At 43.4% G+C, this 26,652-nt stretch overlaps 1 protein-coding gene across 1 annotated transcript in view; it reads right to left on the minus strand.

The window, feature by feature from the left end:
* The window catches only part of LOC111230633 (glutamate receptor ionotropic, kainate 5-like), an 80,771-nt gene that overhangs the window by 48,974 nt on the left and 5,145 nt on the right, over window positions 1-26,652 (minus strand). Inside the window, exons 2-6 of the mRNA XM_022757417.1 lie at window positions 16,219-16,383; window positions 13,825-13,922; window positions 10,430-10,595; window positions 6,843-7,021; window positions 4,052-4,105 (exon numbers count right to left, since the gene is read on the minus strand). Of these exons, the coding sequence (XP_022613138.1) occupies window positions 4,052-4,105; window positions 6,843-7,021; window positions 10,430-10,595; window positions 13,825-13,922; window positions 16,219-16,383 (662 nt within the window). The remainder of the gene's footprint in view (window positions 1-4,051; window positions 4,106-6,842; window positions 7,022-10,429; window positions 10,596-13,824; window positions 13,923-16,218; window positions 16,384-26,652) is intronic.

The following is a 26,652-nucleotide window of genomic DNA, read 5'->3' on the forward strand; positions in this document are numbered from 1 at the left end:
GATAAAAGAAAGGCAGGAGGAGGAGGGAGAGAGAAACAAGCGAAGAGCTTGATTGGAGTTTTCTTTTGCAGGCTTCACAACGTCAAGTTGAATTTTTAAATTCAGAGCAGGGTAGCAGAGAGAAAAAAGGCTTGAAAAAAAAGAGAAAAAAAAAAAGAAAAAAGATGGACATCAAACGCTGGGGAATTTCAAAGAACTTCAAATAGTCCTTGAAGGCGAGTTGGTGTCACGCTGAGCTCTGCTGCTGAAACAAACCAGAATCAAACCGCCGCTCGGCCCTCGGAGGGCCCGTGTTTGCTCGGCAACAGATGCTGACAATGAAACATTTAGCTTCAGCTGTTAAGTGTTGACAGTCCAGGCGGGGCCTGCGTTTCAAACAAGACGCCGCAGTTTCAGATCCAGACTGAAACCAAAGACACTTCACCTGCCGCTCTCAACTTGTTCCTCCTCTCCAGATGAAGCGTTCATTCATCGTGCTCCACTGTCTCTCTTCAGTCTCAATTCATGGTTATTTTCTGTATCAAAAATCTAAGTTTCGACAGAAACGTATCCAGTCGGCGTCACAAAGTTGGGCAGACAGAGCGTCATCATCATTGTTTGGCGGCGTCTCCGGTTGGGTAAAAATCCTCTGGCCCAGAATCTATCCTGTCTGCAGAAACGGTGTCTGCAGAGGGTAAGAGGCCTGTAGACGTCCAAACCACAGAGCTTCAGTCAGACACCCTGAGGACACTCTGGACCTTGGAACCAGCTGCTAACCTGTGTGTGAGGTTAATTCCTCTCTACCCTGAATCTCTCCAACACTTATTTACTTAGCCAGGTTCCGGCCAATCGGGAAGCTGCTGCTGCTGCTGCTGCTGTTGTAGTTGTTGCTGCTGGTGTGGCTGCCAGTTGCCAAATCAATTTCAGCTACAGCCAAGTCCGCTGTCAGACTGTAGGCCCTGCCAGCCCTGACAAAGAGCCGCTGGCTGGAGGAAGCGGCGGCGACCGGGCCAGCTCTGCCGAGGGAGGAAACGCTGCGGCAGCGTCCCAGAAGGACGCCGGCGACGCTGTGACTGCAGCAGGACGTTCATTTAGACAGAACCAGGTTCTCAGGCCGATGCAAGGTCAGATTCAACACGGGTGAGACTGGTGTAAGCAATAAGTGAGATTTAGATTCTTTCCTGCTCCATTCTGGAGAACAGGACCGTCATATATCTGCAGGGGTTTGAGATAAGGATATTGATCAATACCTGTGACTGATTACTTCACCGAGACTCTAGAGAGTTCTGTCTTTTGAAACTTAGTTCTTGGCTTGAAGTCATTCTGGGAGACACTGACCCCCCCTCTATTAAAGGTTCCGTATTTTACACTTTTCCTGTGTCTTATTTGAAGTGATGATCCATAAGAAGACATCTTCATGGTTTTAAGCACCAAAAACCAAAAGCTCTAGTGACAACAGGTCTGTGACTGTTTTCTGAGTGATTACTCAGAGAAACCAAATCCTGCAAGGTTGGATGGCGGGTCCAGGTGGGCGGGGCTTGGGGCACAGCTGAGGCTGGTTACTGCTTTGTTGTGACATCACAAATTTACAGAAGTCCTGACAGCTGGTTTTAATGATCAGTTCCTGAATACAGGCTGTGTGCATTTCTCTGTGGACTGAGCGCTTTGATACTTTCACAGTATTAATATAGAACCAAGACCTGCTTTATAATCAAAGAAGACATGGAAATCTAGATCTATAAAATATGGGACCTTTAATATTTATTAGATTCTTAATTCTGGTTTCTAAAAAAATAGACTTAGTTCATGTCTCTGCTGTCTTTTGCTCACTGTGGCCTACAGGGCGACACATCACCTGTACCCATTGCTTTTTATTTAAGCCCAGAGTCACGGTCAATGTGCATCTTCTGTCTGTCAGGCATGTCAGCTGATGTTGCGCTATGCGACGCCATCAGTATGTGCTGCCTGGGCAGGGTCATGCTGCAAAAGTACCAGTTCGTACGACGTCGAAGGCGGTGTGAAAAGCTGGTCGTCATAGCGACGGGGGAAGACGTTCTCAACCACATGCACGGTCACACACATCGGATGATACATCAGGGAATCAAACCACCGCCCCTCAGATTATTCACAGAGAGCTTTGTGCAACGAATGGAAGAAAAGAGGTTGATAGAGAAGCCACACAGCTGACCGGTGACTGCATGCAGTGGGTGTGATTGTGAAAGTGTCAGTCTCAGAAAGATACAGAAATGGTAGCATGCAGCAGCCGCCGTTTCTGAAGCCGTTTGACCATCGGAAGGTGAGGTTAGTGCTGTGAACATTTAGACCTGATGTTGATGCTAGATGACGTCACCAAAGTCATTCAGATTCCTCCTGAGGGGAACGTGATCAATTATTCTCATGTCAATCTGACCAGTTTTTGTCGGGACATTTCAATCTGGACCAAAGCGGTGGACCGGCTGACTCACGCTGTCAACACACAGGAGTTAGTGCGGAGGTCCAGATGGCGTCACTCTGGAGGAGATGTGTGATCCTGCGGTGGATTAGATGAAGTTTAATGAACTTTATCTAATGTTTGGTCTGACCCTCGTTACACACAGCTTAAGGCTGAATTTTTGGCGCGTTTATGACTCAGTCTCGGCTCTGTCATCAGCTCTGTTTTCCAGCAGCAGCTGTAGATGAGTCTGAAACAGACAGAACGAGCAGTAAAACCAAAACAGGGAGCTAAAAGAGGCTGTAAAGCCCCACATTCACATTTCAGCTGTTGTTCTTAATGTGATTAGGCAGCTTTAAGAGCTGAGATTAATTTCATTTTTCCTGTTTATCCTGTTTTTTTCTTTTTCCATTCTCACTCGGACGTCTCATGGCTCCACCTCTACGTAACGTCTGTCACCTGAAAGCTGTCTGTCTTGTCACAGTCAGCAGAGCGTGTTTAAAACAAAGTTACAGGTAGGTCAAAGACAACGCTGCAGGTTGGTCCCTATCCAGCGTAGGGGGAGGGAGGGGGGGGGCGGCGGTTTCGCCCTTGGTTCTGCGACCACTGCGTGAAGTGCCCTTGTGAACGGCTCTGTTAACGTCTGTGACACGACGAGAGGCGGGGATCGAGACGAGTTATTATCCACGCAAAGTCTCTTCGCACAAGGGCACGATACCGGACAGGGAAATTATAAAGATGACAAACGGCGACGGGTACCAGCATGCATCTCTGATGAGAGGAGAGAGGAGAAGAGGGGAGTTATGGGTAAAGAGGAGATATATGAAGGGGGGGGGGTTACAGAGAGATAGCTGGGGAGTTTGGTTTTAGGATGTGACCCAAAAACATTTCTAAAGATCGGTTAGGAGGAACAAACTAACATGGGGGATGATAGAAGGATGAAGAGGAAAGGAAAGAGAAGAGGGAGGGGTTTAGGAGAGGATAGAAAATAAGAGGAAAAGAACAGAGGGAGAGAAATTTAGACAAAATTAGAAGTTGTGGAGTTTAGGGGGAAAAAATGAAAGAAGAGAAGGAAACAGAGAAAAAACAGCAATGGAAAACAGAAGAAGGAAAGAAAAGTGAAAGGAATGGATGAGAGGAGTGTATGGATTTAGGAGAGGAAAAGAGGGAAATGGAAAGAAATAGAGGATAGAAAAAAAAGGTTAAAGGAGGAGAGAGGATTGGGAAAGAAGAGCAGGAAAGGAAAGGAAAGGATGATAGAAGAGGAGTATAAAAAGAAGGGATATGAAAAGGCAAAAGGGGAGGAAACAAAGAGGGGAAAGGACGGACCAAAAAGGAAAGGAAGAGATAAGAGAAATGGATTGGGTTTTGAGAAGGAAAACATCAGACAGACTGAAAGAGGAAATAAGGTTATAAGAGAAGGTTTAGAGGGGGCTTAGGAGAGGAATGGAAAAAGGATGAAACCAGCACTTGTACCGAAAAAGGCGAGGATCATCGTCTTTATGAGGACGAATGGAAAGAGAAGAAAAGAAGTGGATCTTAACGGAAGATGAGTGAGTGAGTGGGGGAGGGGCTGGAGGGGCAGGAGAAACCGGCCGATCGCTTCCTGATGGACGTACAGACGAGGCTCCAAGCTCTTACCATGGTGGTGAGGATATACTTGTAGAAGGCTGACGTCATCCCCAGCTCGTTCGCCTGCAGGTCACCAGAGGAGAAGAAGAAGAAGAAGAAGAAGAAGAAGAAGAAGAAGAAAAAGCTCAGTTAGCGCGGCGAGAGCAAAAATAAACATCCTCAAACTCTCTCTGAACCATCTGCTCTATATTTTCCACGCTGCACACTCCAGTTTGTCCTAAATTGGAGACAATTATGTTTCACCCTGACAGACTGTGTCAGCGTTCCCGCGTGTTGAGTAACATGAAACAACCTTGAAACAGTGGTTCTGTCTCTGAATTCAGCCACAGGATGCGTCAGTGATGAAGAGCTGGAAACAGTGAGAGGGGGAACAGCAGCTGAAAGCAGCTCAGTGAGTTCTGACTGGCTGATTTACAGCTTTAATCTTGGCTAAACTCACATGTCTGGGGGTTATATGCTCATATGTAAACCAGGCATCGAAAAACTTTTCAGTGATGCCCAGATGAGTTTCAACCTAGATGTCGACATGTCTTCTCACCTGCAAATCCAAAACTCAGAGCCGACCGAGAGCAGGTTCTCCTCAGTTCTACTCCCTGCTCAGCAGAGCTCCAACCAGACCTCCGCATGACCTCCTCCAGACTTTTGCTTCTAGCATCAATGCTAGACTATGTGGGGCTCCGAGGAAAAGAAGCCCATTGAAGAGGCCCCCGCATGCAGACTATCGTTAGACTCTACAATTTACAGATGTCCCCTAAATGCCTCACATTCAGACTATCAGCAGAGGCTACAATTTACAGATGTCCCAAAAACACCTCACATGCAGGCAAAACAGGATGCAGGTCTGGATGTGATGTGGGTGCAGATCTGTGTTTCTGCAGCTTAAACCAGCTGGAACAACTCTACAACTAACCTGCTGCTTTTTCGGCTTTAGCCTGTTGAACAACAGAGCAACTCTCCCACCACCGATGGGATTTCAACTGGCAACCTCACAGCGTAGCACCCCGCAGACCGCCTGTGATATTAAACCATTAACCTTCCACACACTGCGAGCTTCCCGCCGCTTCAGCCCGCAGGTTACTGAGCGCTGTTATTTTGTATTCTGAACTTCTCAGACCTCCAAGGTTACCGAGCAGAGAGTGAAATTACAACCTGCCAAAAGCTGCTAGATTTAGTTTGGGGCTGTAAAGTCTGTCGACTCTACTGGCCAGGTTTTGGCACGTAACCAATCTGCGCATGTAGGTCCTGCTCTACACGGTAAACACCACAGAGGAAGAAAACACACAAACAAAGCAGGAAATAAAGAGGCAACAAACAAGACAAGAGGAGCAGGACTGTTCAGAGTCCCAGCTGAGATTCTTTAAAAGCCTCGGGATATTCCAGGTCTGCCGTTAAGTGCATTAAACAGCTGCGTCTGCCGAGTAAAACAAGTTCATGTTTGCACTGGGACGTTTATCAGTCCCCACAGGAGTTAACAACACAATGGCTGCGAACTCTGCAGCTCGATAACCAGATGGAAACTCTGGTGGGGATCCTGGTGGGACTGAAACACATAACATTATATCCAGATGTCATTCTGCAGTTCGTAACCCTTTGGCACAATCACTATCTTAGGTTTGATGCAGGAAGTGAGAGCTTATGTTGTCCTATACCGATACTCTGGTGGTAAAATATGTGATTATCAGACTAACCATAGCCTGCTGTCTGTCCTTCAGTGGAGTGGTGACTGTTTTCCTCACACATCTCCACCTGACTGTCACTGGTTTGACTGTTTGACTCCAACCTTTAAAAACTCTAAAGGTTTTTTTTTTTTTTTTTGGGGGGGGGGGGGTGTTTTGATGTTGTGATGTTCTGCTCAAGCAGTAACGTACAGGGCTGATAAATGAGGCCAACACTGAAGTGCCAAAAACTGCAGTTGCTGTAAAGACCACCAGAGTCTGGCTTTAAAAGTGAGTCATTCCCCACTGACTCCCATGTTAAAATGTCTGATTTTACAGCCTGGTGCAAAAAACAGTTTTGGACTCTTCAGCTAATTTCCGCCTTCTTGACAACTGTACGGGTTGTTTATTAAGGTTTAAAGTTATGCAGAATGGAGGGCGTGGCCACTTTGAATGACAGGTAGGTGAGCGTATGTTCGCAACAAACCAGCATGACCCGAAGTCTCTGCTCCACACACACCCCACCTCTTTGCCCGTTTTTGGATTAGCTGGGAGTTAGGGGCGGAGTCAGGAACTGCCAAGATGACAACGGCGAAGCAGCTCACACTGAGCTTCATAACTGCTCTTCAGAAACCTGTGGGCGCCATCACGGAGGCTACGTCCATCTTTATTTACATTCTATGGTTCTGCTATGATCAATTACCATAATGATGATGATAAAACATGATTGATCTATCAATCATTGCCACCTGTTTATAACTGAGTCAGACAGCTCTTAAACCATCATGTAGTCACTAGCAGTTTAAACACCTCAGTCATTAATTACTCTGCCTTCTCTCTGTGAATTAGCATTAGCTCATGTCGCCTTAAGCCAAATGTTATATTTCATAGAGGGGAATTCATTTCTTCTGACATTAGTGGAGCTGCAGGAAACCTTGTATCCGTGAGTGGATAAAGCAGTGTTTCAGATACTGTATGTAAGAACCATGTTGATGGGACATCTGAGTCGCAGTAAGTATCATCACTCTAACTCTTTATTTCTATTATGTTTTCTTGTGATGTATAAGTTTTGGGGGTCATGCTTTGTTGACACGAAGCATAGTGTTCCCATGAAGTCAGTCAGTGAGAAGAGCTGAATCTCTGACCTTCCTGAGGATGTGGTAGGAGATGGAGGCGTTGGCATCGATGATGATGGTGGCCACTTTGTCGTCACGGATCTCCTTCAGCAGAGGGGTGGGGTCCAGACTGTCGTCCAGCATCCGCACCGACAGCGTCTCCCTGGAGATGAGGAAGCGGCGGACCAGCTCCTCCAAACGCAGCAGGCCTAAAGGGCGGGAAAGACGCGTGTAACCTCATTAAAAAACGTCAGTAAACATGCGAGTGTTTCCCTTAACATGGAATTAAAGCTGGGTTAAAACTCTCAGGACTTCTGTGGAGCTGAGAAAGACACAGGTTAGGGAGACAAGTGACTGATGCTGCTCTAAAAACATCCAGGCCTGAAAAGAGGCAATAAACACAGACAGGGATAATGGTGACTGTTGAGTTCATTAATTTTCCCCTCAGAGAATCTACTTGGGCCCGTGAGTCCACACAGGCGAGACTGGATTCACTTAAACTGATGATTACAAACTGATACTTTTATATATGCAAGTTTATTAAAAACATAAAAACATATAAACATCTATGTGTCTATCTATCTATCTATCTATCTATCTATCCATCTATATATCATGTCGATCTTTTCATTCTGGGAAAGTGGTCTCAGACTTCTGGACCCCGCTGTATCAATATATATCGACAAGTTTTGGGATGGATATATATTCATGTAACATGTCTATAATATTAACATACATACATAAACATATATATGTTTAGCCCATACAAATATGTATATCAATTTATGAAATTATTCCAATTTCAAATAGGTTCCATATTTAGTTTTTTTGCTTTAATATTATATGTACATATAATGTGTATGTCATACATGGAAATTCAATATATGTACATATATTACATTTGAGCACGGGTCGTTATTAAAATCTATCCTCAGGAAACAACAGTAACCACGGGTGTTGTCGAATCAATGAAGACCGAGCCTTCACAGAGTCGGTACAACCCAGTCACAGCGCTTCAGACAGATTAGCCCCTCCCCTCACACCTTCATCACACACACTTTACAGAGTGGACAGTCAGGTGTGTGGAGGTGTAACAGTAGCAGTCGCTCTGTTTTTTTTTTTCCTTTCTTCACACAACTACATCCGTCACTTTCTATTGAACAATAACAGATTTGTTCCCACCCTGTGGGTAATTACATCCCCTCAAGTAAGATCGGGGCCAAGATTTTTCAAGTATTGAATCTAGTGCTGAAACTACTGATTGGTTGATCAACAGTAACAGTTAAAGTGATTGATTATTATAGTTTCAGTTTCTCAGATGTGAGGATTTGCTGTTTATATCTGTTTCACATCGGGACACTGGGCTCTGGGAGCTGAGGATGGTCATTTCTCATTTATTTAAAAAGTAAAACAGTAATGAATTAGAAGCCACAGCAATCTGATCTTCAGAAGGAAAACAAACATCATCCAGCTGTGAAGCCATGCCAGTTCACAGTTAAATCAAATTCTGCTTTAATTGTCTATTTTTGTCACTACAGCTGATGTCCGAGCCACGTGAATGTAATGACTGTGTTTTATTTAGTTGATGGAACAAATATTGAAATAACAATACATTTAAAAAGGAGGAGAACTGATGTGAAAAGTTTCATTTTTAAATATTTACTGAGTAACTTTTAGAAAAATGGCTGGTGCACTTGCATCAGCTCAGCGTTAACATTCAGAGCCGTTCCCCGGCTCCCCGACACGTTTCCTCCTTCCGTCCCTGACAGAAGCAGCCGGCGTGTCTTGGCTAATCGACGCCATAAAGCGTTCATCACGACCCTGCTGCGTTTAACCGGCTGACAGCACCGTTCACCGCAACAATACAGGCCCGTTAAGTGCCGCCGTTAACGGGCCGAGGATGAGGCTAAAGACTGAGAGAAAGTCAGTGGGGCATTTAAACAGTCAGCAGGGGCAACCCAGTCAGCTGGAGACACAGGAGAGAGATCAATAAAAGAAGAGAGGGAGGGTGAGGAGGAAGGGAGCGAGGGCCAGAGCTGAGGAAAGTAGACATGAGGAGAGGAGACAAGAGTGTTGAGGAAATAAATAAATAAATCAGAGCATCTTTACACTATCGACCGACAGCGATCCAGCTCATCAGAGAGACTCTAATCCAGTCTGAGGACTCTGCTAATCCACAAACTGACTCAATGACACACATTATGACTGAATGAATGTTTGACTCTGCTGACCGGCTGACTGCATGATGGTGGGGTTGGGGAGGTCACCAGCTGATTTATAAAGCAGTCATTTATAGTCCTGCTTGCATGGTCTTGCTCCATCTCAGACGATGTAACTGGACTCTAGTTTTAATAACAGAAGATAATTCGATGTTGCTTTGCAGTGTCACTTTGTTAGCTGATGCATCTGGCTGCAATAAAAACTGCACATGCAATTTGGGTTCTAGATCCAAAACCCCAGACTACAGGCCATAATCACACACAAGATCAACATCAGTATTGATAAATTAGGGATACACCAATCCGACTTTTTCCTCTCCTGATACTAGTATCTGTGGATACCCAGTACTAATTCCTCCCCCCATTGTAAATCAGTACATCTCACTGCATGAACCTCATTGGGATCATTTTACAATTAATGTGGATCGATCCATGTTCGACTGATATACAATCTACTTAACAAGGTCAGTACCTGCACTGATAACCTCAGTACAAATCAGTTATTACGGACGCCATTGTACCTCTCATCATCGAACTTTGTTAGAATTGTGATAAACGCTGTTGGGAGTCACTAGTGAGGTACTAGCTGTGTCTTTATGGGCCAGGTTTAGATAAAACTCAAAATTCAGTTTCAAAAAGTCAGTTTAAAAATAACTTGTTTAGCTAGAGTCCTGTTTTTGTTATATTTGGTTCTTTGATTTAGCAGCACCCATTTGCCCTGCCCCTCCTTTTAGTTACCCTTAGTCATTGATTGTATCATTATTTATCACCTCACCAATAAATGCCATTGTGTTACCAATCACATCTGGCTTTATTAACACAGTGCATTCCCACAATCAGTTTAACGTGGCAGCAGTTCACTTTCATGACTCTTCACACTTTAATCCTTACTTTATATTTACAGTCTTCACATTATTTTCTTCAACCTATCCAGTGCACTTCATTGAACACACCTTATAAATCAAACTGTAGTTCTATTGAAAGAATCTAATTATCATATTTCATCTTCAACCAACTCAGAGCTGTTAATTTGCTGCCTTGAGTGCAAATGAACTCCATCCCCCGGCCACAGGAACCAAACTTTAGTCAACACTACCAAGTTCGCAGAAACGTCTTGCTTCTTAATGAACCCCGACTGTCCCCGGTACAGCACATTCAGCCACTCAGCACTTCCACGAGTATCTAATTCCAGCAGAAAATACTGTACAGACTCAAGTTGAGCTGATAAACATGAATAATCAGGACAGGAGCTCATAAAGGTCCCAGAGAGCTGAGCGGCAGAGCAGCTACAGCGGCTCTAAAAATCAAACGTTTTCAACCTTGGAACAGATGAGGCGGCACTGTAACCATCAAACAGGGGAAATGAAGAGATGTCGAGGACAAAGTGGAAAGACTCACACTCTGCTTTGGCGCAGATGAGGCTAGCCGTTGGGTAACCGAAAGAGCGCAGGATGGATCCGATGGCCAGACTCAGGTCCTCGTTGCTCGGGTAGAGCGTCACTGAGGCGAAGCGAAGGTACGGCAGCTTCGGGGTTTCTTCCGGACCGATCTTCACATGAGGGATCTGAGGGAATGAGGGAGGAGGAAGAAGAATTATTAGGGAAAGAAATATGACAGAAGAAAGGAAATGATGGCAGCTTAGGGGGTTTCCTTAAGGCCACTCTTCATGTGAGCGACCAAAGGGAAAGTAGAGAGAAGTAAGAAAAATGATTGACCATTGAAGGAAAGGAAAGGCAGAATGACAGGCAAGAGAAAGGCGATTTAAAAAGGGAAAGAAAATGAACATAACACAAAAGGAAAATGAAAGAAAAGAATAAAGAGGACTGAAAAGCAGGAAGGGGAGAGAACGGGAGGTGATGACATCAAGGGAACAAATATTTCAAAAACCATCAAACCATACAGGCTTTAGAGGGAGTTGAGATAACAGACGTGAAAGCTTTAATCAGTCTAACAATCGCTCATAATCGAGTCTTTGTTCCGTCTCAAAAGGAAAATCTGAAAATAGAGTAAAGCCCCGATCATCAGCGATGTTAGAAAAGTGTTTCATGCAGAAATCACAGAGACTTTGAAGTTCACCTCCACACAGAGGAAATATTCATATCAGGATCGATGGGGAGGATTATTCTGGAGAGAAAGAAGAAAACTAGGAAAGAAAAAAAAAGTGTCCAAATGGAGAGGGTTCATCCTGTGAGGGGCATGACCATGACCACGACCGTGATCTTTTCTTTGCCCTACCCAAGAAGATTTTTCTTTTTTGTATCAGTTTAGAAAATTTTGTTGTTTAGTTCAGGGCACGTATTTGAACTCTCACAACCCTTTATCGTCACAGCAACTTTCCCAGGGGCCTAGGAACTATTTCATAGAGTCTAAGAAACATCAACCTGCTTTTGGACTGGAATGACCTGGTACCTGATCAGAACTGCACGAGTTCTAATCAAGTATCCTGTATCAGGTCAGGATCAGGCAATTTTGTTGTGTAAAGCTTTGAACTTTGGTTGGGTTTCGACGTTTCCAAGCGTATCTGATTATGAAATGTTTCTGTTTCTCCCTCTAACTGCATCTGAGATCCCCTTCCGAGACACATTTCCCATGTTGGTATTGCGCCACCCGTATGCCATAACTTTCCGAAACTGAAAATCCAATTGTCTCTCTCACTTCACCCCGTGATTGGTCAGTTGTACCATATACAAATGGGTCTGTTACACAACTACTCCTGCCACTTTCAATGCACAAAAAGAATGCAACACTACGAATGTCTTCCAAGAGAGACTGTCAGCAAATGTGTGCCTTTATCTCCGTATTTTAACGATTACTGCTTCTTACCCTTCGCTATGCCGACTGGCTTTTCACCCTGCTTCCAGCACAACTGTAAACACATCTGTCTTAAGACAAGACCCTGAGGCAAAGCTTTCGATTTATTAGTCAATCTACATTCCAGCCCTCACCTATATGGTCGTGAGCACTAGGTAGTGACCAAAAGAATGAGACTGCGGATACACGCAACCAAAATGGGTTCCCTCTGTAGGGTGTCTGGGCTCAGCAATAGAGATATGGCGAGGAGCTCAGAGTAGAGGCGCTGCTCCTTTGTGTTAGAAGGAGCCAGTCAAAGTGGTTCAGACATCTGATTAAGATGCCTCCTGGCCGCCTTCCTTTGGAGGTTTTCTAGGCACGTCTAACTGGGAGGAAACCCTGGGGTAGACCCAACACCCTCGGGTCTTGGGATCCCTCAGGAGGAGCTGGAAAGCGTTGCTCGGGAGTGGGATCCACTGAACTACACTGCTAAGTCTGCTGCCAACACAACCTGACCCTGGGTAAATGGAAGAAAACGGATGGATGGATTCTATTTCATACAACAGTGAGGTCTGTGAGACACCAAACACAAGGCAGGCGGATCTCTGAACCTGGTTCTAAATGTAATTGCTCAACCATAGTTTCTGGCACCCAATGTTTCCGTGGCTCCTTAGTACAGTAAGTATAATAATGGCCCAATTAAACAATCTGAGACCTTCTGTTGATTTCAGAAATACTGAGACTGTTTCAGTCCACAGAGCAGAGGTCCTGTGACTGACACTGTCTCTATTTAAGCTGAAAATTTAATGACAAATTGAAAAATTAATCACATCAGTGAATGAATGAAGAATCGGGTCAGAGGCCAAGTGTCCTGTGTGATCCGGCGCTCAGTGATTTAAACTCGGTTCACACCTGCAGAGGTTTAAATGTTAAACTGTAATTAGCTCAACGGGGCTTCGCTCTGATCTGCGCAGCTTATTTTAAATCCAAGCTGAGAATTCGATAATATGAGACCTGTCAGGCAAAAGGAAAAAGGATACGAGGACGGTTAAAGGCTTAAAGGCAGACGGAGATGAACTAGTGTAGATTCACCGAGGCAGGAAAACAGAAGTTAAAGCCTCTAGAAAATCCATACAGGCGGTTTGACACCAGCTGCCTGGCAGGTGAAGGGTTTCACTGTTTCACTGTAGAAAAATCCACAGGTACAAATGTGAACATCTCCTCTCCTAAACATTTCATCTGAGTGACATCATACTTTTATGAAATCAATCATCTTTTTTTTGTCAACAACTGTCCCACTTTAGCCGTTTCATAAGAATATGATTTGTAATTTGATTCATCATGTTTGACTTTGGAAGAGAAATACGTCTGAAGTGTAAAGTTCAGAACACTGACTCAAGTATTGCACTTTTACTAGAGTTTGGTGAAACTCCCCATCGAGTCTTTGCTGTTTGTCAAAGTCACATTTTCTTAGAAGTGCAAAACCCCACCAGTGCTGTGCGAAAAATTTAAATACATGTACTGTCAAGGATTTAGGATTTCTAGACCCAAACGCAGAAACAAGCCCAAAGCAGAGCTGGTGCAGTTCACAGATTTATTAAAACAAAAGCACAAAAGTCTTAGCGGGAGGTGAAATAGAATCCAAAGTCCAAAAACAAAGGTAAAACACTCAGGAACAAACACAGGAGCTTGATCAGACACTAGGGAACACGGCAGGGACAAACACAGGCGAACTGGGTACATTGAGACTAAGTACACCCAAGGGGAGCAGGTACACAGGTGTAACACATTAGGGCGGGGCAGACAATTACAATGGAGGGAAACTGGACAAAGACAGGAAGTAAACCACCCATGCGACACAGAAGGGAAGTAATATCAAAGTAAAACAGGAAATACACAAAAGCCCAAACATAAAGTCCATAAAACGTCCAAAAGAAAGAAAGAGCAGACCAACAAAAACCAACCTCATGTTAGCAGGAGCTCCGAGGACAGATGTGACTCACCTCTTTCTCCCCACAGATGTGACTGATGGTGGACCCGGAGGCCGGGCTGGAGGCGGGTCCAATCACCGAGACCACACCCTTTGGGAGAATCTGACACACTGAGAGAAAAAATACAAAAACAGAAAGGTTTGTATTAGATATGAATTTGACGGTTTTGTGTTTGTGGGGTGAACCAGAGAACATGGTAAAACTTTATTTATTCAATATGGATTGTAGCTATCTACCCTGTGTTATACTGGGTGTATTAGATATTGGTGGATGTGTACTGTGTCATTTAGTGATTTGTTTTTACCAAAATCTAAGAAATAGGGAGAAAATCAAACCATAAAGTGGAGGCAAAAACTTCTGAACACTAACACACACAATGAATGTTCCTGTAGTCATTAATTCAGGGACTAGATATTTCTTTTGAACTAAAGTTCTACTTTCCTTTTTTCTGCTTCTCAGAGATAAGAGGACTCGAAAAGAAAAATCCACAAACCAACAGATCAACTCACGCAGCAGGTAAGAAACAAAAAAAAAAAAAAAGCTTTTAGGAAACAGAACTGAGCTTCAGTCACATTCAGAATAGAACATGAGCTCGAGTCTGTTTTTTTTTTGTTTGTTTTTACTTTGAAACAAACATGAAAAAACAACCTTTTTTTGTGATCAGGTTTTTGAACTTTAAAACAGACACAGAGAACAGAACACACATGGATCTGACTGTTTCTCAGTGGTGACTCCACCCCCCCCACCCCCACCCCCATTGGTTTCCCGCAGGTTGAGAATTGCCGTGTGGTGGTGGGTGGTGCACCGTGTGACTGATGTGCATGCAGAGACTCATCAAGTTTAGAGGGGGAGAGCGTAACCCAGGTTATTTTTAGTAGCTGCAATTTACAGATATTCCCTAAACACCTCACTTGCAGGCTATCAGTGGACACCAGCTAGGCGGCTGTGCACAGAGAAGCCTCCAGTCCTCACTCAGTTGCTGCCGCACACACAACTCAGTTAAAATCTATCTAATGTGAGTTTTACCTGAGCTGAAGCCAAGTGATTTTATCTACCTGGGTAGGCCCCACACCCAGAGCCTATGTATGGGAAATGCTGTGTTCGCAACATCTCTCTTGGGGATACACACATCATTAGGGGCCCCACTTACGGAGGTTTTGTGGCACCAGCATGTCTTTATGGGAGGTTTAAGAGGGTTTATGGTTGTCATTGTAAAATGTGGCAATATGAGGGGCCATTGGGGGCCCCTTTTCCCCAAATGTTTTTTGGGGGCTCCAAACATTAGCCTGGTCTCCCTCTCCTGATGGTGCATCCTCAGTGTGGATGTTTTTATTATTGTACGGTGGTTTTGTTACTTACTGTTTGTCTATGCACATAATGCAACGTTTGTACTGTACAATTTGTGCCCGGATCATCTGAGTATATGTCTGTCTGTGTGTGTGTGTGTGTGTGTGTGTGTGTGTGTGTGTGTGTGTGTGTGTGTGTTGCTCTGACAGAAAACATTAGCTGCCTCTCCATCGGGAAGTCTCTTTCTGCGCTGCTGGCAGTTCATAATCAATAAACGTCCTCAGCAGCTGCTCTTGCAGAACGCTGCTGCAAGCTCTCCGGTCACCATGACCCTGCTCCACACACACACACACACACACACACACACACTCCTCTTTGTAAATCTGTAATCTGTAAAACACCACCACCACCCATCCATCTTTCTGTCTGTCTGTCTGCTGCCATCATGTCTGAGCAGATATCAATCAGTAAGTTCGAGTCTCTAATATATTTTCTTGCCCTCTGTGGTTTCTAGCCTTTCTGATAATTTAAGTTCTATTTGTCCAGATGAAGACATTTTTGTTGAAACCACACCCACTTCCATATGGTGTTAGGGTTGCAGCTTTGGTCCGTATGTTTAGGCTTTCCTCATACAGAAGTGGGCGTGGCTTTATCTAATCTGGGCTGGAAAAATAGATAGATAGACGTATCCAGGTGTTTTGAAATCTGTCACCAGTGCAATGAGACTTTTTGTTTTTACAACTTCCGTTGTTGTACCTTTAGTTTTCTGTTATGATAAATCAATTATGAGGTGTTGGTACGGATTCAGTCATCAGCAGATTTAACTACTTGATTTGGTTCATTTTAAGGCATGTTTACTGTGTAGCTCTGATGAACACGTGTGGTATTTAAAGTGCAGGTTCACCGAGTGTAGAACAGCCATTTGCACCTGCTGCACTATTGACCCGGCTTGTTAAATAAAGGTTGCTGCTTTATTGCTGTGCTCTGCTTCCTCACACGGACGCTTACTGAAGTTTAGCCTCGCTGGAAATGTCAAGGGAGCAGATTCAGCTGGAGGGGTAGAGCTCACCGCCAGGCTGTCAGCTGGAGAGAGACAGAGGAGAGAGGACCGAGGCTTACTGGTGTCAGTGGTGTCGTACTGGGAGTCCTTCTGCAGCTCGTAGACGTCCACCTCCACCTTCGCCTGGGAGGAGCCCTGCATCAGACTGTTGATGTTCTCCCTCGCCAGAGCCAGCGCCAGACGCTCACCACGACCACATACTGACTGGTCATCCAAAATGGCCGCTGCAGGAAGAGAGAGAAAATGAAGTCTTTTTTTTTGGTTTGGTTTGTTTTTGGTCTTGAAGGAACGAGGCATCCTGAGGAAAGAGCAAAACATAAAAATGCAAGAGAACAATAAAGTAACATCGACTGTTATGGAGGAGAGCTGTGGGTTCAGTCCCAGGGCAAGCAGGATAAATGTGAAATAGCAGCAGTACCACCACTGGGGTGCCCTTGAGCAAAGCCCAAAACCCCCAGCTTCTCTAATGCAGCTGCTTGGTGTCCAGCCGTTAAAAAACAAAACTGGCAGTTTTGTTAATATATAGTTTGTAGTGCGTGTATAGTTTTTCCCTCTACATGTATAAACGCTTGGTTTTAACCCCTTAACGGTATAAATACCACAGTCATTATCTCAATATTATGTTTTCCATGGTTATTTCAGGGCAGATAATAATTTTTATGTGTGTAGAAACTTTTCATTCTACCTCTCTGCACCCACTTTTCCATCGACATGTTCTGTTTGACTGAGGGATATCACCCTACAGCTACAGTATGAGACCTTGACAGTCAATGGGTTGTTTATATGCACCCCCTCATCCCGAACACAGGCTTTTCAGATGCCATTTTATCAAACTTCTTTCCTGTGCTCACAAAGAGCTGTCTCCAGTGGTGGAATAAAAACCACCTTGTTTAGATTCTATTTCTATCACTTCTTTTCTTCTGATGAAGTTAGCGTGCTAACCGGCTAGCTCCGGCCCAGTCGGCCCATCTTGACACATTCTGATACTGAGTTACTGTAGCTTCCAGTCTGCACTGAACAAGTAGCTCTTGTTTTGTAAACACAACGATGGCTGAAGCCCCCTCGCAAGACCAGTAAGTAAACAGCTGCTAATGCTAACGTCGGCTATGTAGCAATAGCAAAATTTACAAATAGCTCCTTTAGGTCGTGACCACAAATACACAATTAAAGATAAGAGGTTATCACATGACCTTCATAATATCTAAAATCAATGATCATTAAATTATTGCTGCAGGTAGTTTGTCCTGTTTAACATAATTTATTTGTTTAGAACAGTGTAAAGATGTAAACACCTGCAGGGGCCAGAAGTATAAAATTCTTAATCTCTGTCCATGGACAAAGACAAAAAATATTCAGACACATTCTCCTGGTTCTCTGTCATAAATCACAGTCACTGCAGAACTGGGTGCAAACGCACACACACAATTCATCGCCTCATTTTCACTCCCGCAATTAGACAGAAATGGACGCAGATACGCCCTGAATCACTTGTTTGAATATCGATCGACCACTCGTTAGACCTGTCAGTGAGAGGAAGAGCAAGGAAGAAGAAGGAGGTTCTCCATCAGAGCAGCCGTCATTACGTATGATCATCACACATGGCTGTGGCTATTTAAAGTGCCTGTACCTCAAATTCATCACACGTACCTATAAACCATTAATGTTGGTGATATCTCAATCATGATAATTACATGTCGGAAGGATGATCAGTGATTCATTTGCTACACTATATTGTAACAGACAAGTCAGGATGAAATGAAAAGATCATTGTGGGGATTAATAAATGTAAATGTACATCAAAATAAAGATATAATTCTTATTTCATCTGCAGAAATAACAGTGTGAACGCCCGCTCTGAATCTGTTTCCACTGACACATTCATCCCCATATAAATACCAGTTTATGTGTAAGAAATGGCGTGTGCATGCAGATACAACACCTATAAGGTGTAAATGAAGCAATGATGATTGGATCTCAGTCAGGTGAAACACAACCTGTACATAATGAGAGGAGGAAACATCACCGGTACCCAAAATAGATTCTTTACTCCTCGGATTTCAACAGGAGGCAGAGCCGAGTTTTCAAAGCGGCTGCGGCGAATGGAAACGAGTCGTCATCGTTTCTATTTCCATGTACTAGAGATGTTGAGGAAATAGTACCCAGTGGCTGTGTACAGTAACACCTGCCATGTTTATTTTGGTTGCCCCCCTCCCTGCTGACTTGCCTCCTTTGCATATCGAGCACGCTCAAAAAAATACCACGATTGCAGAGCTGGCAGAATGCAAATGATGAGAGTGCTCGCAGATAGCAGATGGAGTGTGATCAGGTAGTTTATTATATGGAGAGTGTATCCAGAGCCAGATCACACTTTAATACCAGGAGGTAAATAATGTCGTGCTGCTGCGACTTGAACTGAATACCAGATGAGAACAATACTTTCTTTTCTTATTTAAAGACAGAAGAGGAGTAAAAAGAAAGAATTTCAGGCTCAGGACTTGATTATGAGCCTTAAAATGGATTTTTTTTTTGCAGTGTAATTCATCCTTCCTTATTTCCCCGTTTCAGTGGACACCGAGCTGTAAAGCCGCAGAGCAAAGACACCGCACAACAAGACTAGAAATCAAAGTGAATGTGCTGCCGAGACTCAATAACAAGCAGAAAGTCGGCTGCTGCTGCTGCCGGGGTTTGTTCTGGATTTGATTTGTGTTTCTTAAATAATTAACGCTTCTCGGGGCGAACGAGGAGGCGATTTATCGTGGCCTTCCTAAAAAAGGACTGTTGTGGGTTTTTGCAGTTTAGAAAAACACAAAGAGAACCAGATGGGTTGTGCTGAGATATTTGATGCTCTCTGGATCACTGTGGTGTGTTGAGTTCCTCAGGAAAACGACTCCGAGAAGGATAAAAACACAAAGAATCACTATCACAAGATCTGAGTCTTTCAAGGCATTTATAATTCTTTTTGTTAACTGGTGGCTTTCATCAGTGGTAGTCCAGTATATGTATTTAAACCCTTATGTAAAAGTACCATGACCCCAGTGCAATAAAAAATACCCAAGTAACAGACTACGATTAAGATTTTTACTCACAGCAGTCAAGTATGAAACCACTCAACTTTTCAGTTCATAGATTCAAATTTGAAAAGGGAAAGAAAAGTATAGGAAAAAAGAAAAGAAGAAAGTTGTAAAGAAAGAGAGAAAGAAAGGGTCTCATGCAGGTTGACTAAATATTTTTCTCTTCCGTTAAGGTCTTAAGTCCTCATTTTACTGATGCGACGGCAGCTATTAGTCCTGCATTAAAACAACACAAGTGTCTGCGTTGGTGTCGGCGTGTTTTCTAAGCGGTGTTGTAGTCGAGTCACTAAATCTTGAATCCGAGTCGAGTCTTGAGTCCCCAGTGCATGAGTCCAAGTCCATATCCGAGTCACCAGAGAAGAGTCAGAGTCAAGTCAGAGTCGCCAGATAAGAGTCAGACTCGAGTCTGAGTCAAGTCTAAGCCACTAAAGAAGAGTCAGTCGAGTCAGGTGTCAAGTCCGAGTCACCAAAAGAGTCTGAGTTGAGTCCAAATGAAGTTCCCATTAGTTGAGCCCAAGTCCGAGTCATCAAAGTTGAGTCTGAGTCGAATTTCAAAATGGGCTCCAGTCAAAGAGCGGACATACAAATCAAAAAGTCAAGATTTAACACAAAAGACTCAGCTGTCTTAATTTCAATGGGGCATCATTTATTTTGCTCGAGTACGAGTCCGGGTGTGAGTCTCAAGTCCAGGTTGAGCCATGAGTCTGAAAGTTTATCAGACAGCAAAAGACTGAATGTTGGTTTATAATAACCATTGCTAATGATTATGTTTTTAACTGCATCGATCATCAGGTAAACAGCAGAAATACAGTGCCAATGTTTCAAGTCATCGACCAGGAATGTTTGCGGGCATGTATTTGATTGGCCTTGGTGGATGAAATCGCCGCAGCTGAGTTGAGGTGGGTTTTGCTGGATGAGTCTGCAGTGGTTTGCTCGGGCCCCTGCTTTGGTGTCCCTGCTGCTTTGATGGACCAACTCCATTCCAAGGAATGAGAGGCTGCATTTTGTCACTAAGACCTAAAGTCGGTCAAAGAAAAAAAAAAAAGACAACTGCTCTGAACTGTTCTTCACAATGTTCCCTCTTTATTTGGAAAACTACAGATGATGTTTGCTGGTGCCAACATGCAGCTCGGTACTCTCCCAGAATGCCCTGCACTCAGAGGGATGGAGGGGAGGAGGGGGAGGATGAAGATGAGAGCAGAGATAAAGAGTCTTCTTCAGCAGCCCCAGAAGTGTTCAGACACTATCTCTGTTTACACAATATCTGGTTCTCTAGGTCACTGCGACCACACACACACACACACACACACACACACACACACACACACACACATAGGAGGCTTGTTAACACTGCTAGTGAGAGAGGAAGACGATGAAAAGGGGTAATCACAGAGGGTCAAACACTTGAACTGAGTTCTTAAAGTTTTGTGGAGTGGAGCCGCTCTCTGGTCTCCTGGTGTTTGCTGTAATGTGAGAAGCTCTGAAGCGGCCATCTTTGTTATCGGCCCAGCGCTCATTAACATTCATCTATCAAGAGACAGGAGGAGCTGAGACACATCAGGCATGTCCGAGGAGAAGAACGAAGCCCTGAATCATTATTATCCATTAAAAATAAAACAGTGCAGGGACTTCAGACAATCTTTGACCGTTTACCTGAACTTTTCAGACTATTATTTCTCTGAAGAAGTTAACTTTCCCCTCACTGTTTCCCACAGTCCAACAGGACAGTGTCTGCTGAAGATCAGAGATCAAAGAGGCCAATTGAAACAAGAGGAATCTGACCGAGGAAACCAGATCCTGAAGAGTGAAGATCAAGTTGACAAGATGAAGTCGCAACAGGACTTTTCTTTCACAACATCCTGAGCATTCATCAATAGAAAATCTAGATGTGTCGCCCTTCGCCTTAGAGCTGTTTTCTTTATTTCTGTTACAGCAGCAAGACTGTAAATCGTTATTTGTGTTGGTTTCAGAACATGAATCAATTTTTTTTTTTTTTAAATCTGTGGTCGTTTTGAAGATTTACAACTTCATGAATATACCGACTCGAGCGCAGCCACACACGTTCTTCAAATACCTGCGACACAAACAATTTCAGAAACACGCTGCAAGTAGCACAGACGACAACGGAAGTGTTTCCAGGGGACGCAAAAAGCTGATGAACCTGACTGGGTTGCACTTAAGCTATGTACAGTAACACCTGCCTTGCCATGACACCTTTCCATCTGTGTTTAGGCCGAACCGAAACGAGACGGTAAGATCCGCGGACGATTTACGCCGTGCGTCACCAGCTGTAACCCGGAGTTACCGTTTCGTGGCAAAGCCTGGTTCCTGTCACCTAGTAACCTTGACAACCCCGTAGCTTTTTTTTCACAAAAACACCACTCGTTGGATCCTTCGTTGCCCAGGAAAAGAAGGACGCATTTCCCGGCCGCATTTGAAGCAGCTTCCAAAACGACGGAGTCGGTCTTGCATGCAGCCCCCCCCCCCTCCCCCAAAAGGATACGGCCCCTGAATTAGGACACAGCTTTGGCTTGTTCAATGGTTTTAACTTCAAAAGCCACAAAGCACTGGATAACAATCAGACCAGCCGAGGTTCATCACTCTTTAGTGTCCCCATGGAAACACTTCTGTTGTCGTCTGTGCTACTTGCAGTGCGTTTGTGTATTTGGTTGTGTTGTTTTGACTATTTGTGTTTTCTTCAATTGCAGTACATTGAGCTCTCAGGGCCACCGTAGAAACCAGTCTGAGCTGTCGCAGAAACATCACACACACACACACACACACACCCACACACAGTCAGTGCGTACACTGGTTTCTAGCTATAATGAACATTTGTGATGTCACTTGGTAAATGCTTTGGCGGAGGGAACACAGACAACAAAAAAAATGCAGATTTCACATTAGTGTAAACAACAAGTAACACAGCTTCAAACTTAGTTTTATGTCTCGCTCACATCAGCACGTTATCGGCCTCAGAACCATTCGTTTTAGATTAATCCCGTCATGAGCTACAGCCCAGTGTTGCACAAATGTAAACTTTGACCTGCTGGTGGCGCTAGATGTAAAATTCATAGGACTCACAAAGTTCAGCCCCTGAGGATCACGCATATTTGAAGTGTTCAGACGCTATCATGAATATATGTACCAGATTTCATTTCAGTGCTTGCTGAGGTGAAGAATTTGGGAAGATGACAGTATAGAGGAAAGCCTGGGTGGATATTTTCTGCAGAAATGTTTTTTTATTCTTATAAAATAAAATCATTTGAGCACAGAAGTTGTTTTCTATGGTTGAGGATATGTGTAAAGAAATAATCCATCTAGACAGCGGCCAACTACATCTCATGGTCATCTTCAGTGAATAAATGGAATGAATCTTTCTATCAAAACTCATAAAAGGTTCAAATTCTAACATCAGGGTCTGCGGTAGATACTGAGAAATCTGGAACACGGAGAGAAAACACGAGGAACATGTTTGACTTTTCATAAAAGTCGATGCTCAGTGAGTGTGTTCTGTTACAGAGGTGAGTCACCGTGATACCAGGACTTCAGCTTATTATAAAACCAGATATATATCGGCTGGAGTGAGCTGATGAAAGTGTTATACTACATACAAATTCAGGGCCTTTAACTTTTATTCCCCTTTACCTTTCCTACAGTCAGACGAACCCTCATCCTGTCACTTCCGTTCGTGTAGTCCAGTTCCACTGTGTCATGTAACATCCTCCCAAACCTCCCGCTCTGACCTCATTTTTCTACTCGCTCTTCCTCTCGTGTTTGTGTTTCCCTCAGTTTGCTGTGAATTACCTCCTGACAGCTCCGTTTACTGACTCCGAGCTGTGAAACAAGCTCCGCTCAAATTTAATATCAAATTATGTTGTTTCAACTTCCCTCTTTACCCTCATGGTGAGACGTCTTCTCCGCCGTCTCCCTGCCCGCCGGTGCAGAAACGTCGTCTCGTATTTATGTAAAGAGGTTGTAGAATGAATCCAACCTCCGCTGCTTTGCGTTTTGTTCTGGATTTAACCTGAAACACGACGATAAAAACTCCTTTTATCAAGGCAGAAGGAGCTCTGCAGACTGATTTCATTTCATCCCTGGAGGCGGTGTAACTTCACCGAAAACTGACTAACAGGTTTACTTGTCACTTCCCACCTCTGAGCTCCGTGCATTTGACATTCTCTGATATGAGTGCGGAAGTCTGGACTCTTGGGGGCCGCGGGTAGGTCGACAGATTCAACGAGACAAGACAAAAAGTGGAATAAAAAAAAAAAAAAAAAACAACAAAATGGCTCTGCTGGGTGGTTTGTGGAACCACAGAGCTGCAATCCTCCTGTGATCGCTGTCCTTTCAGAGGCAAACAAGACGCCTCTGTGCACCTGTCGCACAGTGTATACAAGTGTGTGTCCATGTATTTACCGGAAATATTGATTTTTTTTTTTTTTTCCTTTCTGTGCAGGGCCACCCGGATGATAGAAAAGTTTGTTTAGGTGGGGAAGTGCGATGTGGCGGGAAAAAAAAAAGGTCCCTGACGAATTCAGTTGTTCTTGCAGTGTAAACAAGAGGTGAGAGCGGCGGTACCTCTGTTATTTTCTTCTTCTGTATCTTGGTCTGTTTGTGTCAGAGTCCTGTCACCTTTACATTAAACCTGGAACCGTTGTGGTCCGCCACTTTGGTCCAGAATCAAATATCAACTGTTGGATGGATTGTGATGAAATGTGGTTCAGACGTTCATGTTCCCCTGAGGATGAACTGTAATAACTCTGACGGTCCTCTGACTTTTCACCAAGCGCAATGGTTTCCAACCTTTTTTCAACTCATGGCCCACTTGAAAATCTCCACATCTCCAAAAATGTTGTTTGACGGGGAGAGATGACTTGTCGATTTATCTGTCTCTTGACTCTGTCCTTTTAACTCTTCTTGTTGCCAACCAGCTATCCACTTTGATACTCCAGTTTTTGCCATGGACGTAATCTTTTAGACTGAGATAGCTAACAAGGATACGATGCAGTTAAGTGGTCCAACCGGTGACAACATAAAAGTTCCTATCATTGTCTTGATGTGATTGGCCTTAATACGAGAAAAAAAACTAAACAAACAATGAAAGGAGTTTTTAAACATTTTGTATTTTCACCAAAATCATACTGTTTTGCTGTCTGATTGGTCGGCCCACTTGCAGTACCTTCATGGTCCACCATTGGGCCACAGCCCACAGGTTAGGAACTACTGATCTAGCGCCATGACGAGGTCAAAGTTTTCATTTGTCCTCCATTTGCTTTATGGTCAGATGCTGCAGAACTAATGTAATTCTCCTCAGCCTCAGCTGAACTTTGTGTTTAGTGCTAATTGGCAAATGTTAGCATGTTAACATGCTAAACGGATATTTTGATATTTTGTACATACTGTGTTGATTGGGGAGCATTTGAGGTGCTGGTTGGTGAATCCTGTTATATTTATACCATAGCTCTTACCTCCTGTTTCATGTCTTTATGCTAAGCTAAGCTAACAGCTGCTGGCTGTAGCTTCACAGTTAACAAAAAGATCATCTGACTGAGGAAGAAAGTAAAATAATAATATTCCAAATATTCTAAAATATTAATGCAGATACTCAGCTGTACTTCTGTGGTTTAACCTCATGTTTACATGAATGGTTGAGGATTGGTCAAATCTACAGTTTACACTAATATAGTTACTAAATTCAACAAAGAACAAATATTAAAGAGTGAGTGAATATATAATGTGTCAAATGTATTCTGATTAAGTATCTGCAGGTATAAGCTCTAAATCTTGAATATATTACGGTGAGAAATCTCTGCACTGATGTATTCCAAACAAGTGATCACTTTAAAGCCATGAGAAAACACTCAGTTCCATCAGAGACGAAGCCTGTGGTGTTAGTCTGAGAGTCATTTAGCTGAGATACTTTGTTAAACTCGAGCCACAGGGCTTGTTTGTAAAACGGTGCTACGGAAAAATCCTTCAGATTAAAGCTGCGGGCCAACGAAGGATCTGTTTACTTCTCGTTCCTCTGGTGGATTTTTTTTCTCTCTCTGCCTTAACATAGCGTTGTCTTCATCACTGCTTTTACATTTGTCTTTTCTGTTTTTTTTTTTTTTTTTTCCAGGTGTGTGTGTTTTCTTTAATGTTTCTGACCTTTGATATTGAGCCGGTGGCTTCAACAGACTCTGTGTTGAAATGTATATTTAGTTTGGGTTTTCCTCCAAAATGTGACATTTGCCTTCTGGAATAGAAACTGACACCTTCACTTACAAAATGACGTATGCTCGAAAGGTTTAAAAATGTAATTTGAGTTAAGCGTAACTCTTACTTGCCGTCCTGCGGTGACAGACTACCTTTAACACAGCGGCTCCTGTGTAGTTTGCTGATATTTAATGATGAACATCATCTAATGATTCGTTCAGAATGACTGATAGCACAGGTTGAAATAATTCATGGAAGTTTTAAGCTGCAGCTGAAGGACACTGATGCTACTGAATTGTTAAAATCCTTCACTACAATATTTATGTGCTTGGCTTGATTTTCACTCCTTCCAGGAGAGAAAGTATCTGCATGATGATGTCATCTAAAGATTTATTTCACGCTCTTTTGATGCTCATAAGTGTAACAGCACAGAGGGGTAGACATAATAACATGAGCAGCTGTGCAGTGTAACGCAATCCATAGTAAGAAAAGAAAGAAAAAAAAAAAGGCGATGCTGATTTAAAGGAGGACTCCATCTATTTCCCACCTCAGTGAGTTCCCAGATGTTTCCAGGAGCACAACTGCAAACGTGAAAACAAGTATCTGTGATCAGTGGGAGCTGAGTGAAGTCGGATAAATGTCTTCATGTGATGTCACCTGAGGCAGCGTGGGTCGGGACCAAAGACGTCAAGTTTGAAGTAAAAAAAAAAAAAAAAAAAGCTGTGTAGCTCTCCCCCGCCTCATATCTGCTGCAGGCTACATTAAAACTGTTGGCGGTCATGTTGCATTGTGGGTAATGCAGGCATCAGGTTTAAGAAGAATGAGTGAATAAATAAGAGGGAAATCTCTGGTTGTTTTACTGATTCTGATCCTTTCTTTAAAGAGTAAAAAGCTGAATTGGTGAACCACTCTTTAGCCCTTTAAGACCGGATGAGACATATAGTATCCGATTACGTCGTTTTTAGGTCATGTGACTGATGACATGCATGGTGATTCGATGAAATTCATATCAGGAAGGTGAAATGTTTTTCATTTGTTTTGGGTTTTTTTTTTTAGGCAGTTTTAGCTGCAAAAATTTTCATCAACATCTTAAAAAAAATCAGTTAACTCTTAAAATAAAAAGTTTAACTGAAGTGAAAATGTTGACAAATGTTCTTATTTTTCCAGCCATATAGAACTTCAAAGACAAAGGCCAATGATTTACAATAAAAGTGAACGGTTTAA

Source organism: Seriola dumerili, unplaced genomic scaffold, assembly GCF_002260705.1.
Source record: "Seriola dumerili isolate Sdu_G_001 unplaced genomic scaffold, Sdu_1.0 BDQW01000276.1, whole genome shotgun sequence".
Lineage (NCBI taxonomy): Eukaryota > Metazoa > Chordata > Actinopteri > Carangiformes > Carangidae > Seriola > Seriola dumerili.